Raw genomic sequence first — 18,897 nt, 5'->3', positions numbered from 1 at the left:
CAACGTGCTGATTTTCACTGGCAATAGGACGCACTCCCTGGCTTTTCAGGTTCAGAGCTATTGCTCCTCAAGGAATACCCGAACCTAAAGCCCCACCTTATTGACAGGAGCTTCTGGCACACCGGCTGAGAAGATACTCAACGCTAAGAGACCCTATGAAGTCTATTACCGGCACAGAGCTGCTTTTCCCTCTAGGTGCAGGTAATCTAAACACAATCCAGTTAACCGTAAATATTTAAAGTGGATGGTAAATCTCGCAGCGATAAATTAATCTAGTATTTGGTTAAGAAATTGTACAGCTTTAAACAAATAGTGATTCAGCTGATCTCAAAGTACTTGTCAAATACGCTTTTCATGTAATAAAGGGAAACAACACAGCTATATTGGATGCTATACTGAAGGAAACACGCCTTCCTCCACCCTGGAGAGTGGGCACCAGGCAAGGGACACTTAATGAAAGGCAAAAAAGCTCAGTTTGCTCAAAAAGCTCCAAAAAGTGCCACCTTCTGTCTGGGAAACGTCTCCTTTTCCTTGTGCTGCTGTTAACCCATGCCCGGACATTCAGTAAATAAGGGGTAACGCTCAGGACGGCAAGTAGCGATGACCGCAAGCGAGAAGGGCTGGGGGACGGCCGAGGGCCCGTTCCCGGAGCACTGCAGGACCCACGCAGACAGCTCGGTGCGGTACGGGAGGCACCGGCACGCACCAAAACCAGAGCGATGGGCGTCAGGGAGCCCAGCTGGTCCTGGGGCTGAGGCCGAGGGGCGCAGCGCTCCCCGGTCCCGGGCAAGCCCCCCTCACCCTCTGCTCCCCCCAGCAGAGCCCAGGGCACCGCCGTGGCTTGTGCCCAGCTGTGGAACAGACCACATCTGGTAGAATTCTGTCCTGAGGAGTGGAGCTACGGAAACCTCTCCTGAAATCCCACAGGCAACATACAGGTCTCACTTCGACGGCCTTTGCAGGGGTGACCAGGAGAAGTCACCGGGACAGATAACTCGGTGCGCAGCGTTTTGTCTCTTTTAACCCCAAACGGTGCCTTGAACCATCTGTGAGGAGACATTATGTCTCAGTCTCCATCGCTTGAGAGTTATAAAGAACAAAAATTTAAATTTCCTTTTCACCACAAATATCTATTGTTTTGAATGTTACCGCTTGTTTTCTTAAATTGCCCTCTCCTGTTTCACCTGAAGTCGTGGTATTTTGTGCTGGATAAATTCTGGAACCACAGGAACAGGACACCAGAGGGACACAGACACAGGAGAAGCAATCGCTTCCTCTTGCTTAGATTATAATTTTACCATACCCCTTCGCACTGGGATTAATTACAGAGCTGCGTCCCTGCAAGCAGGCAGACCTGTCTGAAGTAGGAAATGGCATGTCTGGAGTTTGGCATAGAAAATCAGACCTTGTGGGATTACAGGAGTGTCCTGAACAGCAAGGAAGCTGGCCAGGTGCCCCACTCAACTACCTGATGCTCGCTGAAGCCTCTGCAGCAAATCACAGCAGCCATCAGAGAAGCAGCTCTCCAGCCCCGGGGTGGGAAAAAGCTTCACTCAGCTTCACGTGGCAGTGAGGAACCATACCTTGGTGCCTGTGCTGTACGCCTCACCGACAACGGGGTGTCTCTGGTTCTGAGTCTGCAGGAAGCAGTCATGGTGCCCCCATCCAGGCTAATTTTATTTTAATGCTTTTATACCTGCAGTGAATAGAAGTATCTTCAAGAGAGAAGAAAAACCCTTGTCAAGAGGGAAGACAAACCCTTGAAATCCTGCACCTGTGAGCCACATTCCACAGCCAGCAGCTTGATTCTCGCAACAGCAGAGATGACGGGAGGCCATCTCCACTCGCCATCTGAACAGGAAGGTATCTGAAACCACTAAATCCATCACTGCGCGAATGCTACTTCTGCAGCTTAAAAGGTCACCGAGTACTTCCCGAAACTGCTGATTGCTAATGGCTGTTGAAAACTGCTGTTTCCCAATCCATTCCTTAGGGAATCAGTTTTAGATAAACTTCTCACCATATACTGCAGTACGATCTTGAGACAAATCCATTCAGTTAACCAGAAAATAGCAAATACTACCTTCTTAGAAGCGTTAAATCTCTACTTCAGCTCATAATTTAAAGGGTATTTCCTCTATTCACATAGCCGATACGTACGCAGATGGCAAAATCTGTAAACAAACCCCTACTGATCTGAAACGACCCGATCAGGACGGTTCGCTGCACGCTTTCATCTGCGCGACCAGAGGCGGTTCATGCTCCTGTGCCAGGACGGCCGCACGGCGAAACGGAATACCTCAAACGCAGAGAATGGCCATTAATCTCAAACCATTAAACGTAATTTACTTTGCCATTTATAGAGCATCCAAGAAATGCCTGAAAAATTCTCCCTCCAAGCACAGGAGTTACTGGGCTCGAGCCTTTGTCGGATGAGCAGCAATAGCAGGCACTCACCTGCGATGTCTCTGCCACCCCTGTGCAATGCCACTGACCGACCAAAGCGCTTCACTTGTAACACAGGCCAAGTATAAATAAAGCAGCAAATCGTGCCTGCCTGAATGAACATACGCTTTTTAATAACTGGAAGCAAAAAATGGCTGATTGTATAACCTAGGCTTCTAATTCACTCAGCTTAGATCTCTGCCAAGCTTCATAAATTTCCCTTGGTTTACTCTGTGCAGCCAGTTTTCCCAGGATTTGCCTCGCTACACCTTTTCTCAGGAATCTGGATGCAGACTGAAAACAAGAAAAGACTGCACTAACAGCTGGATTTAAAAAAAAAAAGGAAGAAATAATGGAAGCGCCTTATCACTTCCCACTGGCCAAGTGCTGCGCAGAAAGCAGAAAAAAAAAAAAAAAAAGACAAAAAGCCTGAACTTCCACATTAGATTGTTAGCACGCCTGCGTCCCGCAGAGTAAAGGTACATCCTAGCTGCTACTCCAGCAGCAGACCGTCGCAGATGCTTAAAAAAATCATGTAGAGAACAGAGGAAGCACAAAGTGGTATTTTCGATGGTGTAAACCTCCAGCTGTCAGCAACCCAAGCTGTGGGAGTTCCTGAGCCAGAATTTGTGCCCGGACTACTGTATTTGCACCATGGTAAGGAAGTACCCCTTCGCATTCATTTTTAACCTCCCGCACAGAGGACACAAGACAACTAAAAGGGAGAGAGGGGCACCGCGTAAGAGGGCTCAAATCGTGCACAAGCAGCACAGTCTGCCTTAAGAATCCATCTCATCTGCACGATGCCAAGCACAAACAGGCCCTGATCACGCAAGGTTCCTGTTCACCTCACAAAAACATCTAAAGCTCATGAGAAAGACGTGAGTAAGAGGGAGAGAGACAAAGGTACCTTTAATAAAGAGACAGTAGACATGAGCCAGACGGAACGAATGCAAAAGAAGCAGCGCCGAGATAAGCATCAGAGGGCTTCGATTGCGCCAACAGAGCCTATAATCAGCATCAAAGGAACGCAGTCCCTCATTCCCATCCAACCTAAATGTCTTCCCATCCAGCCTACCCTGCTAGTTTTCCTTGTCCAGAGGCGGGTCACCTGCAGCCTGAGTCACTGAGGGGGCCTTGGGGGCCCATGGCAGCACCTTCCCTCCAAGCAGGCAGGGTGGCTGCCCTCCAGCAGATCCCCTTCGGGGCAGCTGCGAGCCTCGCCAGGCGGTCAGCGCCGCAACGCGCAGCAAGGACGGGAAGGTTTCGCCCTACGGACATGGGAGATCCCAGCGGGACAGTGGGTCCCCACCCCTGCGAGCAGCAATCGGAGATGGCAATGCAAGCCCAGCAGGCAGGATGCCTCCGGGCTACAGAGCTGCTCCAGTAAATCCAGAGGCAAGCTGTTCCTGTTTCAGGGATGATTTACCTGTGGGAGGGTGCACAGGGCAAAGTTTGGTTCACACAGATCTATCTTTGCTGTTCAATACTGAACAGACACAGATCCTCTTGACAAACAGCCAAAGGACTTTGAATTTTGGTACTTACAGAGAGGAGGCCCAAACAGCACCGTGTCCAGCGCTTTCAGCTGCAGCTTCTGCCTGTGGCTTCGATCCGTCATTTTCAGAACACTTCCCATCATGGTAGCGTTGTTCACTGCTAGCCTGTAAAACAAAAAATATAAAAAAAGACATAGGCGTGGTGATATCCATCTGGATTAATAACTGACCAAAAATTAGTAACATGGAGGCTACAGGAGGAGAAATGCCACGAGCGGGCCTTGAAAGCTGCCTGCTTAGGCTATCAGGACAAAAGTTGTCCCTCAAATACTGTCATCTCTGATCTAGGGTATCTCTATGAGTTAAGCAGCAGTGTCTTTGGCTTTACTGAGAGAGAGAAGGAAAAACCAAGGCCACGACTATTTCATTAATCCTAAATCACTGATTTCCTATCAAAACTGATCTTTTGGTGTCCTACCAATCACTAATTTGTTTTTTTTAATCGAGCCTATATTGCTAGCCTTTGACATCTTATTCCATAGACCCGAAGACCATACTTCTCACTTGGCAGAAATGTGGACACACCATGCACTGCCCTGAAAACCTTATTTTATTCCCAGTTAATTCCTTCTTCCCAGTCAGTTCACAAGCCCCTTTTCAGCAACAATAACCTTTACCCAAAAAGCTGCACTGAGTTTTTTCAAACCTGTTATGAGTTTAGGCCAACTCAAGTGTTGGCCTTGAGGAATGCAAGGCTTAGAAGTCTCCTTTGCTGGACCATCAAGGGGAGTGAATTAACACCAGCACATACCAGTACTGGGTGGTACAGAGATACATAACCAGTAACCCTTGAACTGGGAACTTAAACGCTACTTAGGTGCAGCCCGGAAGGCAGAGATGCTCCTTTGCTCAGGATGATGAACAATGGCAGAGAAGCTCCATGACTGGGCTGGGGTTACGAAGGAAGGCTGTGGCAGAGCCAGGGTGTAGCCTAGGTCTGCTCTTTTCCAGGTCAAGGTTTTAACTCTGAATATGTGGCTTCAGGCATAGGCAGGTGAAATCTAGCACACAAACCAGGAAGGACAGTATTCATGACCACACAATTGGGACTGCAGCCTTTCACAGCAGATACACACTCGCTTACGGAGAAGTCACTCCCTGCAGAGAGGACTACAGCAAAGCCAAAGCCTCTAAACACAACCGAAGTGGAACAGGAATGAGACTTGGCTCTGTACATGTCGAGGAGTTGCACGTGATGTTATGAGCTGCCTCAGATCTGTTTTTCTCCCTGGCATGCATCCCAGAGGAACACAAGACAATGCAGTGAGCACTGACCTGGGCATGGCATGTCCACTCAGCTGTAACTTTCTGAAGGTCTCTTCGTACTGTGGCAGCTCTACGTAGGTAATGAGCCACTGAACCACCTCATCAACTGTCCAGTTATACACTGTAGGAGAGGTAGAAAACAAGCAAGCTGCTTAATATTTTTACTAAGCAACAACAATGATCAAGCCTGCAACAACAGCATTAACTTCACCAGACATACCTCATCCTACCACCTTCACCAAAGGAAAAATAGCTGCAGAGTTTAAACACACTCCTACTAAGTATGCAGTGAGCTGGGGTGGGGACGTTAAATCCTGTAGACTATTAGACAACAAATAACCCCCCTGGGTTACTCCAGGCATCCCTGCAGGTCCTCAGCCTCTACCGGGTTGCTTGTGTGATTATTTTTGCTAGTCTGTTCCATACACGAGGGGCTGCTACAGATTGAGCGCAGGCATGATGGGCTGCCGCAGGTCTAGCCTTAGACACCACCACCCCGGGCACAGGGACTGGTGCATTCCCAACGGCAACTTCTGACAACAAGCCATACAATCATAGAATTGTTTGGGTTGGAAGGGACCTTCAAAGGTCATCTAGAAAGAAACATTTCATGGTGGTTGATTTTACACTGTGCTTCCAGCTCGGGAGAGAAAAACACGCAACGGGGCCGCCAGATAAAGGAACAGCCTCAGACAGTGCTGGCGCAGGTGATGGCTCACTGGCAGCCTTTTGCCATGTCACCGGCAGGGCCCGAGGCCGAGGTCCTCGCAGAGACAACACCCAAAGTGCTGGCAGATGATAAGTGAAACCACTTCATTTTCTACCATCCCAGCGATGTTGCTGTCTCCCAAACTCCCAACAAAGTACGTTCATCCTCACCACACGCCCAAATTCAGGTAACGTATCTGGCAGCACACTGAAAGCTTCAGCCTCTCCTCCAGACCCGTGGACCACGGGAGCACCAATTAAAAAAAAAGTGCATATGGAGAAATGCTGTAAGAAAATGGTTGTAAACAGCTTGAGAAAGTGATGTGCAGGAGGAGGTGGAGCGGGTGCAGCAGCCCCACTGAGCCAGGTCAACTTTCCTCCCTAGCTGCCTCATCTATGGATTTGTGGATTATTTTTTGAGCCGACACACAGCTCCGAAGCCACAGATAAGGAAACCTTTGGAAACGAAGCTTCTGCCTTTGCCACTTAGTTTTGTCGTACTTATAGCAATGGTGCGAAGGCAAAGAAAATCATGCAACGGATTTTTTCGTAGGACAGAGCAGGGTTTATTGCCTCATGTCTTTGCTTAGCGCAGGCCGAGCTCTTGCGGCATTTAGCCAGCCTCTAGCTACCCAGAGTGCTGTGCTGGCCGTCACCCGCTGCTGACGGTCACCACCTCGCACGCTTCTGGCCCAGCATCCGTCAATCTCTCCCACACGCCCTTTCCAACAGCCAAGTGGAGAAAAGGCCCTTTCACTGCTGGCTCTGAGGGCCACATCGCTGCTGAGTTCAGAGCTGTGTGGCACTTCTTAAATGTCAACAATGAGTTGTCCCACAAATATGAGAAACATCTCCCAGCTTGCTCCAGCGAGCTAAACGCCTTCGATGGAAAGACGACAGAGCGGACAGGACGAGAGCCAAGAGCTGAGCAAAGGAGAGCAAGACTTGAAAAGAAGATGTCATCTCCACGTACACTTGCAAGATGACTCACAGATGCAGGCTGGCAAACGCAAAGCCAGCAAACTGCCCTCGCTTAAGGAACTCCCTATAGTTAATGGTCGCTGGCCAACAAACTGTGGGAAACTCATCCCTGTGGCCACAAGCAGGATGTTGAAGCTGAAGCGGGCAGGGAAGCCCGGTTCCCTGGATGGCGGCACTGCCAGCATCCCAGCGCAGCGCGACAGCAGTGCTGCAGGGCACGAGGCCGGACAGCCCGGCCACCGCACGCAGCTGTCAGAGACCACCAAGCACCCACCAACCAGCTGGGGAGGCAAATGGTGTGCACCGTGGGCAGGACAGCGTCAGCTCTGAAGAGCCTGGTGTGAGCTTCTAACCCCTCCTAGGAGCATCACGGGGTCTGGAAGGAGTTATCAGAGACCACCTCAAAAATGCTTTCTAAAAACCTCAAGATACAAAAATTGATGATGACCCAGGTACAGACCGACCGTGGAAGAACTGAGCGCAGAAGGTGCCCAGGCTCAGGGCTTCACCACCCCCGAGACAGAGCGCTGCGAGGACCAGCCCTCCCACTGACGCGTCCCAGCTTAAAGACCTCGGCACAGCGTGTGACATTAAAGACGCTGCATTGCGGCACCTGCAGCTCCCCCCCGGCCTGGCAGCGCTCTCCCTGGCCCCACCACTGATGCAGGGCTTGTCCCCCGAGGCCCCTCCGTGACCCCACGCCACACCAACAGCCGTGCTCCCACACCAACAGCCGCGTCCCCATGCCACGCCAACAGCCACCTCTCAGCCTCATGCAGCAGCCCCCCCGCAGCCCGGCCCTGCCGGGGCCCGGGTTCCTCTGAAGCCCTGCGCTTCCCTGTCTCTCTTTTTGGCCCTCCGTCCCCCGAGGTGTTTATTTCAGGAAGAAATCGCTGAGAAAAGAGCTGGCGGCGTCAGGCAGCACGCTGAAGCGCAAAGATGAGCAGCGGCCCTGCCCTGCGTCCCTTGCTGCAACAACCCGCCCTGCTACTGCCACGGCCTTGGGAGAGCCGCGCTGACCAAGGGCTTTATCTGTCATGTCCAGCACGCTGCAAACGCATCACAGTCTCTCTGGTTTTGGATAATTAGGTTTTAGCTCATGCATATGACCAGGCACAGCAGCAACGGCAGCTAAGAGAAGCACCCAGATGCCAGAAACGGGCATAGCTGCCCTGGGCACCCGTCCCCGTCAGACCTCGGGTGCTGCTGCTCACGCCCGCACGAAGGCGCGGACCTTCTCTACACGCCCGATTCTACGAGTTTTACGACTGGGGTTCCAACGCCAAGGTTAGGCTCCATGTGAGACTCCCCTCTGGAAATCAGCAATTCATTTTGTCGGCCGGATACGCGGAATGACGAGAAAGGAAAACAAGAGCGGTAATTAAACCCGACACAAGGAAAACCGTTATGCCACAGCAGCTGTACCCAAAGGCATGGCATGGCAGCTCCCGTGCATGTCGGAAGCAGGGAGAGAGCAAAAGCAACACGGCAATTAAGGGACCGGAGGAGTATCATGGGATGTTCTCCTCCATCCCTTAATGATTTCTACTCTTTCCCAGCCGACATTAAAATATACTTCAGGCAAAGCAGTCTGTGAACAGCTGTACAATACACTAAGTATTTCTTACACGAGGCTTTCCTTGAACACAGGAGACGAAGCAACTCACTAGCATCGTCCCGACTTGCAAGTGGTTGGGACAAGAATTTCCAACACGTGGCTGCCCACCTCCACAGGATGGAGAGTCTGGTGCTGGATAAACAACTCCAGGATCCTGCACAGAACCGCTGTGTTTTCAAATCACTGTTCAAATGCTGTACCTAAGTATTTATTTAGTCCTCCCGGGACTGTGACGGACTGAAACATTACTTACAGCTATATCTATACAGTGCTTTGAAAACACATCCTACCTCAAAGTAATGTACAGGCTAACACAGAAAATCAACTACAAATGGAACAGGCCACAAATGAGAAATGGAAAACTTTATCATTTATGAATTGATCAGAAGATTAAAATCCAATTTTTCAAGCGATGGGGATTGTAAGATTACCTGATCTTGGAGGAGAGAGAAAAGGGAAAAGACTGTAAGTGAAGGGAAGAGCAGCAATTAAGAGTATCAGAAAAAAAGATGTCCCAGGTCTTGAGAGCAACATGATGACAAGAGTACTGGGAGAAGAGGAAAAGCACAAGAGGAGGACTAATGGGCAGCCATTGGCAGAAACGGTCCATGCCACGGACCACAGAAAGACCCGATACACGAATGTGATCTGCATCAAAACGCCACTCACGATGCAGTAAGTAAATCAAGATGCATCACACAGTCAACACTATGCCTATGTTCTGCAGAAGTGCAACCATTCTACTTCTATACCCTTCCCTACATCTTCACTTTCAAGGCACTGAAGATTTTTCTTATTAATACTACTGGTCTTAAGATAAAATACTGTTCTGTAATGAAGCCCAAAATCTGAGAATAAAAAGTTTCTTAACTAGAAAGAACAAGGAAAAATGAATTTTAAGATCTCTCAAAAAAGAAATCCCAAAATTCTGGTTGAGGAAAAAGTAAAAGTGAAATCTTGCATTTTCCTGACCACCTCGAACACCCTCTCAATGCCTGGAACAGCCAGTGCTGTAAAATCCCCGGGCGTGGGGCAGCCTGTACACAGCAGCTAGCGAAGCACTAGCAACCTTTAACATTTCTTCCAAGATTCAGCAGTTTCCCACCAGTGACTGAACTTCCTGGGTTAACTTGCAATGATGGATAATACCATTTCTTAACAGCTTGCAGCTTATTTCTACATCGAATGTATTTATGTACACTTCCAGTTTTAGCACCTTATTCCACCTTCTTTTCACTAGATTAAGGAGCTTTTCAGGTTCAGCAAATTTCTTCCAAGGAAAACATGATCTGCAGGAAAACTCCCACGCAGCTCTACTGAATATTTAGGATGCTATGACTCCATAAAAATACCATCTGAAACTGGGTATTTGAAGGAGAACCTGGAATAGGACAGTATTTGGCTCTATTTTAATACACATTTATAGGGGCAGAGAAACAAAACAACAATATATACTTTTACGGACATACTCAGATGCCAGCATTAACAGCTGGGAAGTACCAAGACCAACGAAATCCTGAAAGCACCCCCCCAAGGAAGCTGGAAGAGTATTTGTACAAGGCAGAAGCAGCATATCGTTCCTGGGAGGTACACGCGCCACTGCCAAGGTTATATGAAATCCGAAGTGTTTATCACTGTTACGGAAGGGGGGTGGAGCGGGCTGTTTCAATCTGCTTATTTGTCTTTTTTACCTTCAGATGTCTTCCAGGCCTTCCAGAGATCTTCCACACTAATGAGCTTGTCTTCTCCATGGAAGGTGCTGTGCTTGACCGTTGGGTCATGATAATTCAAGTCCTCCCTCAAGAACTAGGAGAAGAATAAACAGCGGGATTATTCTTTAATTAATCTTTTAGAGAGATGAGAAGCATTAAAAAAAAAAAAAACAACCTTTCACCTGTCTTCCTTATTATTACATCCACAGGCTGTCACATAATATCTCTGGTCTTTCAGCCTCTGATCAGAACTACATCATCTCCCTAGTTCATAGAATCACAGAAGGGTTTGGGTTGGAAGGAATGTTTAAAGGTCATCTCGTCCAACCCCCCTGCCACTGGCAGAGCCACCTTCAACTAGATCAGTTTGCTCGAAGCCCCATCCAACCTGGCCTTGAACACTGCCAATGATGGGGCATCCCCAACTTCTCTGGGCAACCACTTCCAGTGTCTCGCCTCCCTCATCCTAAGAAATTTCTTCCGTATGTCCAATCTTTAAACTTTCTCATAAAAACTCTTTATATATTGAAAGGCTGCACTAAGGTCTCCCTGGAGCCTTCTCTGCTCCAGGCGGAGACCCCCCAGCTCTCCCAGCCTGTCCTCCCAGCAGAGCTGTTCCAGCCCTCGGAGCATTGCTGGGGCCTCCTCTGGCCCCGCTCCAGCAGGTCCATGTCTCTCCCGTGCCGAGGGCTCCAGAGCTGGACGCAGCACTGCAGGGGGGTCTCCCCAGAGCGGCTGAGTTGCTCTAATACAGGACACCACCTATACAGACCTGCACCCTACTTCTGGCTGAATGCACTTTCCTCTACTTCCAGTTTCAGGATTCTACTCTGCCGCCCTTTTGCCAAGCAGCTCTCTGCCAGCAGATTTCCATCCGGGGCCGTGCTGACAATAAGAAGCAAGTCAGTTCAGGAGCTTCAGCTTCTCATTAAGAAAAGCAATCTTTCCAGACACCAAATCATTCTGCTTGTTCTTTTCCAACCAACTGCTTTCCGAGTCCTTCACCGACACATCAGCGTAAGAGGTCACAGCATTTCCACGAGGCACACCCATACGTATGGCAGCAATCACCCCTCTCTCCTGCTACTCCCTCTCTCTTGGCACAGAAATCAGAATCTTCTTCTGCCGCCTGCGCCCTCCTCGTGGAGAGACCCCATAACCCCAAGAGCGTCTATCGGAGGAGCGAGGGAGTACTTCTGAAATCGAGCACCCCGTTAGGAATCTCCCCTTCTCCGATATCATCTCATGGTTATGGAGTAACACAACCTGTAAACCTAGAAATAAGAGGATACGTCCTATTATGAGAAACAGTAAATGCTCAAAAGTTTACCACACGGCTGTGGCAGATGATGCCTGCAGGCGGGATACAGAAAACAGAGTGTGCAACAGCAGCATTAACCAAATAACGCGGGAAGGACGGAGAAGAAAAACCGAATGACGGGGTCCTTGCTGTCCCAGTGCTCTGTGGAGAGAGGGTGCACAGGAGAGCAGCGGAAACACGGAAAAAAGCTTTTTCTAAGGAGGAATCACGCGAGGCAGCCGACGCAGAGCAGCAGGGTCTTGGTATTTACAGAGGGGTCTTGAGGGAGGGAGGGGAGCCGGGCTGGGGCAGACAGAGCAGCGACCACCCTCAGCACAGGAATCTTAACCTGGAGTCCTGGAACCACCCGGTAACAAGCACAGGTGGAATACAAAAGCTACTTCAGACGCTCAAGAAAATACGGGAGGATATAAACTGTTCCGTATAATCACGGTAACACTTTTTTTTAATTATTATTATTTTAGCCTTTTGTAACCTTGTTCCATTACTGCAAATATATGCTTTCAGGTAGGTGTTATCATTTAACCTTTTTCCTTACAAAGCCGACACTGCATGAACAGCTGAACAACTCAAGCTACTCCTTGCAAAGACTAGGCAAAGCTTAACATCAGGTTTTCTGGGTTTCAGCAAATCCTCAGCTTCCAGACTATCCAGAAAGCAGTGGGAGGTTTGCCAGCTGAAAAGCACTTTTTTGGTTCTGTAAGACCTCGTATGTGATTGCATGAAAATGTAGATCATCAAAATCACCCGACGCTGCCAAGCAAGAGTCTCTGCTGTTTTGTAGGAGTGTCTGTGTCGATGCGAGTTCTGCCAGCGATTACTTTACATAATTCACACACCACGCTCGCTGGTGGAAGCTCCTCTTCTGCCACATCCAGAATGAACAGAAAGTGCAGCCACAGAAGAACAGAACTGCCCTGCCCATTGCTCTTCTGGCATTCCAGTAGATATCTGAGCAAATGAACTTTAGGGGACTGAGAATAACAATATCTGTAACCACAGATAACTACATATATAGCTACATATTAGAAGATATTAAAAAATAATATATATTTGCTTTTATTTTAGATATGCTTTATAGAAAATTAGTGTGTATATAATATAAAATAATTGTATCTATAATAATATGTAAATAAATACTTGTATTTTTATATATATCTCAAATAAATCATTAGTCAAGTATTTTTAGCTGCTGCACAAAACTGACAGATCAAACTGAATATGAACATTCTCTGCAGTACATCTGAGGATTTCTGTTCCTGGTAAGACAAGCCAGGAAATTTTCAGTAAGTATATGTGTTGAATTGATTTTAATACAGATAGACAGAGTATAATAAATTAATATACCCTAGGCTTTTGGGATTCCAGACTTCTCTTCAAATTATATCATCACCAAAAATTCAATTAAATGGCACAGTAGAATAAGCTTTATGTCAATGGAGTAAGAATCAAAAAAATTACTGTTAGATTTGACCTGCACCTTCAGATCAAAACAAATACCATCTACAGGAGGTGAGGCATTGAAGCATTTTCACTGTAGGCTGAGCCACTAATGAAAAACATGTATATATTGTCAATAGGGTCTGCAGATACATCCCAGTTCACCCAGGGAACACAGCTGTCACAGCGATGTGCTCTGGTGTGTTCCCACGTCCTCCCATCTCAGGAGAAGACGGGACAGAAACAGAAGACACCAAAGAAAAGTGAAGAAAATAGTATTTAAAAAAATTAAGGGAGAGTGCAAGAAAGACTTAACAAGATTTGAGACTATGCTGCATGCAGGCGGGATTCATGAGATGCGAGGTGAGCAAAGCGCGTGGAAGTCAAACAGAAGAAAGAGGATCGCTCACATTCCAGTACCTAACACATACAACAAAATTAAAAGGTAATTCCACGTTCAAACGCCTGCATGCATCATCCAGTGCACGATTACCATGCAGCCTTCTTTATTACAGGCCGTTTAAGTGTGTAACAGAACTACACACACACACAAAAAAGTCACCTCTAGATAAGGAGATAGCTTTTTAATATCAGATGGGGTATGAAAAACATCTGTGAAAGTTGTAACTTCCCAGGCTCTTCACAAATCCAGCGCAGATGCCACCGAGACCGCTGGCAGCTGGAGCCTGGTGCCTCTCTGCCCTCTTGCCTTCCAGCCCACCGACAGCTTCGGCTGTTCTTCCCGTCTTGCAGACAAACACGGAGAATGGGTGTCCGTGTTTGCTGCCACTGGGGTCTCCCGCCGGCGTGCCGCACAGCGGCAAGGCGCCGGCAGGCAGCCGTGCCAACCGGTGGCAGAGCGAGGCGACGTCGTCGGCCTGCCGGCTCGTTAACTCGTGACCGCGAGGGAACGTGGCAATGTCACCCGGTGCTGCGCGGCACGCGGCTGCCAACTCCCACCGGGACCGGAGGCATCAGCTGCTGCTCTGTATATTTAGCTCGGGGAGCGCAGAAAGGAAAAGTGATCTCTTGCAGCTTTCCTTCAGCACACGCTCACCAAAACAAACCGCCAAGGACTCTCTGGAGGGGACGGTGCCGGCTGCAGCGAGAACATCCCTATAAGCAAGCGGGGAGGAGGATGCGGGATGGGGCCGTCACCTCCTCTGACGAGCTGTTGGTGCACGGCACGGCCCCAGAGGCTGGAGGAGCCGGGCTGCGTGCACCAAAGCCCAGGGAAACCTTAAAACCAGGTTTTCCCTTCGCATCTTCTGGGGCAAAGACAAAAAAGACGACTAGTGCAAATACAGCAAGTTAGCCGAACTCTGCCTAGCATGTTCCGCCAGGCTGCCGGCGCCATGCGGGCATCTCAGCTCTGCTCCTCTGACCCAGGCTAGAAAACAGAGATGTTTTCAGCTGACTGCTGATCCACTAGCTCCGCATCTGGTACCGTCAGGCACGTACTACTGCCAAACACGCTTTCTCCAACCGCCACGTGCTGCCAACCAGCACAAATCGACGGCAGTTCCTGTTGCACAGACAACACCCCCGATGCCAGTGGCGCTCAGGGTGCTTTTCAGAGCCCACCATCACACATCTGCTGCACAAACAGTTTTCAAGGTGTATAGCTCTCATTTTTCCCCCATTGGAGGGACTCCCCACAGATTTCGCATGCACATATAACTGTACTGATATGCTAATATATGCTATATATATGCATACGTACTAGCGATAGGACGAGAGGAAATGGCCTCAAGTTGTGCCAGGGGAGGTTTAGGTTGGATATTAGGAAAAATTTCTTCCCTGAGAGGGTGGTCAAGCATTGGAACAGGCTGCCCAGGGAGGTGGTGGAGTCACCACCTCTGGAAGTGTTCAAAAAACGTGTAGACGTGGCACTTCAGGATATGGTTTAGCAGGCATGGTGGTGTTGGGTTGATGGTTGGACATGCTGATCTTAAAGGTCTTTTCCAACCTTAATGATTCTGTGATATAAAGTAGTCACGGGACTCCCAGATGTCCAAAACAGCAGGCACAGGAACCACTGCACAAAAATACTGACCTAACTGCAACCCATTAAAAACCAGCACTTCAAAGTGTTAAAGACCTGGCTGATCCCATCCTTGGAGATACCCAAAATTCAAGAGGGCTGCCTCTGGGGGCCCTGCCTGGGCAGGGGCTGGACAAGGCCACCTCCCAAGAGCCCACCCAGGCCACCTCCAGCCTCTGCCAGTCTGCGAATCCGCAACAAAACCAGAAGGAAACGCAGCCAACGAAGAGTCTCACCACTAAGTTCAGAGAAAGACAAACCACGATCACACCATCAAAAAGCAACGGGAACAGAACCACTGCTACAACCAACGGCCAACATGAGCAGAGATCACTGCGGGAAGACTCAGCCTGTAAATGCTGCTTGATGTCACGATTTCTTTTATAATTTAACGGCTTTCTGTATATGATGAGAAGGAACAGAATCCAAGGCACACAAAAGCCAGCTGCTGCACACCTCCAGAAATGCCCACCCGTGGGAGAACTCCTCTGTGAGAGCAGTGGGGCGGCAAGGAGTGGGTTCCTGCACAGACACCAAGGGGAACTGCAGTTTGGGGAGGGAACACGTCCAGTCCCTGCTGAAGCCACCCACATTCCTGACCACCACCACCAGAAGATTACCTCTGTTTCGGGAGGCAAACACTTTCTCAGTGTCCTCTGCTCACGGCCGCTCTGGCCCAGGCTTCCAGCAAGCGCTGGAGGCAGCGGCAGAGACCCACGCACTCCCAAGCAGGACTACACACCCCCTCCAAAAAAGGTTACAGAACTGTTTCAGGAGTATATAACCTCGTTAAACACAGGGACCCACATTTTAATTCTCCACCGGCCAAATCCTGTGACCAGTATGCTTTTCTCCACTCTAAAAGGGGTGGGGAGGTTCAGTTGCACAGGTTTCTTGGTTAAGACAAACTTGTTGTCTCGGTAGGTGAAAGCACGCTAAAGAATGAACAGTTCCATGAAGTGTGATTTTCTGGAGGCTTTTTATTTCATGTTTTTTTTTAATCTGCAGAAACTCCACCTACTCGGAAGATTTTTGCATTTCCCCCTGCACCTTTACGTCGCTCCCATATCCCTGGGTCCCTGCTCACCATCCCTCCTGAGCACCAATAACCACCCGGGCAAGAGGCGCACGCGTGCACGCGCTCGCTGCTGGGCACGTGCTAAGGGTCCAAAACTGACCTTAGCGGCTGCAGAGCTCACCGTGCACCGCTTCTCTCAGCACGCCCACCTTAGCATCTTTTCTGAGCTACCAATTTTCATTGAAGTTGCCGAAAACTTTTGTCTTCAAGCTCTTTCCTGCTAACGTGCCTGACCCCAGGCAGCGGGATCAGAGGCTGAGAGGAGCCAGGGACTGATGAAGCAGTAACATAAACACTGTTTCCTTAGGAAACCAGGCTAACAGCATCCGAGAGACTCGTGTGTGTGAACCTACATCAGAGTTGCCCCTAAACAGCTGGAGCTGCCTTTGGAGTGAGTGCGAAGAGCAGAAATAGATTGCTAATTAGAAGATTTCCCCATGAGGGACAGTTCTTTGATTTTAATCGAGGTCACTGATGTCATCTTAAACTTCATTGAAAATTCACTTCCAGAAAGGAAAAATGCAATGATGACTTAAGGACAGCATCAAGTTGTCAGACAAAATTTCATCTATGATTAGAATATTTTAAAAATACAGTTACCTGTCTGTCTCTCCCCTTCTGCCCCGTCAGGTCTTTTAGTCCAAACAAAACATACCCGTAAGTTACCCCTAAAGAGATGGGGCCGAAATAGTAAATGCAAATAGAGATTTCTCAGCCGACCAGGGAAACCCTGCTATGGGAGCCAAGGGCTTGCTCTCCCGCAGCCGAGCACCCGTGGTGCAGGCGCCCAGGCACAGGCACCACGTGGCTCCACCACCGACGTCCGTGAGACCCACGTTCTCTGCTGAAGCCTGCAGATGCTTCTGGAGAACAGGTGATTAAACCCAAGCTGCAAAATTACCTCGGCCCTACCCTCAACAGAGGAAGGGTTTGGGGTTTTTTTTAATTAAAGGAATTAACATAAGATGAACACAAAGACAAGCAGCAGAACTGTGGTTTTCCATGCAACTCATCCAACTCGGCTCAATCTCTGTGAAAGGCCGGTCAGTCACCATCGTGTGCTGTTCTGAAACTACATTAAGATGTTACTTAGCTCACTTTGTCCTGTCACAAATCCACTTACTGAAAAAAAAAATCCCAAGTATATAAACCTACATTAAAGTGAGACTAGTCAGAACAACTGTTTGCAGCACACTGCAAGAGCTTCCACCTCACATTAGTAACCCCCAAATCACAGAATCACAGAAGGGTTTGGGTGGCAAGGGACCTTTCAAGGCCATCTAGTCCAAGCCCCTGCCATGAGCAGGGACATCCCCAACTCGAGCAGGTTGCTCAGAGCCCCGTCCAGCCTGACCTGGGATGTTTCCAGGGATGGGGCATCCACCACCTCTCTGGGCAACCTGGGCCAGGGGTTCACCACCCTCCGTGTCAACAATGTCTTCCTTAGATCTAGTCTAAATCTACCCTCTTTGAGTTTAAAACCGTTACCCCTTGCCCCATCGCAACAGGCCCTGCTACAAAATCTGTCCCCATCTTTCCTATCAGCCCCTCTCAGCCCTGGCAGCTGCAGGAAGGTCTCCCTGGAGCCTCCTCTGCTCCAGGCTGAGCCCCCCCAGCTCTCCCAGCCTGTCCTCCCAGCAGAGCTGTTCCAGCCCTCGGAGCATCGCTGGGGCCTCCTCTGGCCCCGCTCCAGCAGGTCCATATCTCTCCTGTGCCGAGGGCTCCAGAGCTGGACGCAGCCCTGCAGGGGGTCTCCCCAGAGCAGGGCAGAGGGGCAGAACCCCCTCCCTCACCCTGCTGGCCACGCGGCTTTGGGGGCAGCCCAGGACACGGTTGGCTTCTGGGCTGCGAGTACAGATTGCCAGCTCCTGTCCAGCTCTTCACCCACCAGGACCCCCAAGTCCTTCTCCATGGGGCTGCTCTCCATCCCTTCATCCCCCAGCCCATACTGATGCTGGGGGTTGTCCCGACCCAGGTGCAAGACCCTACCCTTGGCCTTGTTGACCCTCATGAGGTTCACGTGGGCCCATTCCTTGAGCTTGTCCAGGTCCCTCTGGATGGCATCCCGTCCCTCAGGTGTGCCAACCGCACCACTCAGCTTGGGGTCATCTGCAAACTGGCTGAGGGTGCCCTAAATTGCAAATGGAGGCCCCTACCAAGTTCCCGTCTCACCCCAATTACCCTGTGACCCTGGAGAGGCTCCCCAGCCTCCCCCGGAGCCCACCCTTGCCTGCTGCAGGGCCGCCGGTGGGTCCCATCGGTCCTCAGGCAGGGAGGTGCTCGCAGCCTCTCCGGCGTGCCCTGAGCAGCCGCTGCTCCCCTGTCCCTGCTGCCGGGCACCTTGCCGTAACACGCTCCTTCCTGGGTCACTGTCTGCCTTTTCTGAAAAGTTTACAGAACCTAAGCATGCCATGCCATCCTCTACGTTCGCTCCCAAGGTGGGGGCTCCGCACGCTCAAACGAGAAGGGTGTACCAAGATTAAACATAAAAGCCGTAGAAGGCTTAAATCTGAGCCTCTTACATTCTTTCAAATAATATCTCCAGCAGCTGTCCCACCAGAGAAGACAGGGAGTTAAACCGCGATTACAGGGTACACATGGGGGGTTAGAGCCGATAACCTTGAAAGCAGAGAAACCGAGCGCTCAGGCAGTAGCTGGCTCACCAAGGAAAATTCTTGAAATACCTCTTTCAGTGGCTTCAAAGCCTTTATTGAAAGTTTAATTT

At 49.6% G+C, this 18,897-nt stretch overlaps 1 protein-coding gene across 5 annotated transcripts in view; it reads right to left on the bottom strand.

Annotated features, from left to right (window-relative positions):
• STIM1 (stromal interaction molecule 1) overlaps positions 1-18,897 on the bottom strand; it is a gene marked incomplete at its 5' end in the record, with an annotated part of 111,068 nt that overhangs the window by 44,131 nt on the left and 48,040 nt on the right. For all 5 annotated transcript variants that reach the window (XM_082013991.1, XM_082013992.1, XM_082013994.1 and 2 more), the window contains 3 exons: positions 3,994-4,109; positions 5,280-5,391; positions 10,269-10,383. In XM_082013991.1, coding sequence (XP_081870117.1) covers positions 3,994-4,109; positions 5,280-5,391; positions 10,269-10,383 — 343 coding nt within the window. The remainder of the gene's footprint in view (positions 1-3,993; positions 4,110-5,279; positions 5,392-10,268; positions 10,384-18,897) is intronic.

This window comes from Phaethon aethereus (genome assembly GCF_964289735.1).
Source record: "Phaethon aethereus genome assembly, chromosome: 1".
In the NCBI taxonomy this organism is placed as follows: domain Eukaryota; kingdom Metazoa; phylum Chordata; class Aves; order Phaethontiformes; family Phaethontidae; genus Phaethon; species Phaethon aethereus.
Note: the sequence above shows the minus strand (reverse complement) of the source record. Positions and strands in the feature narration are given on the sequence as shown.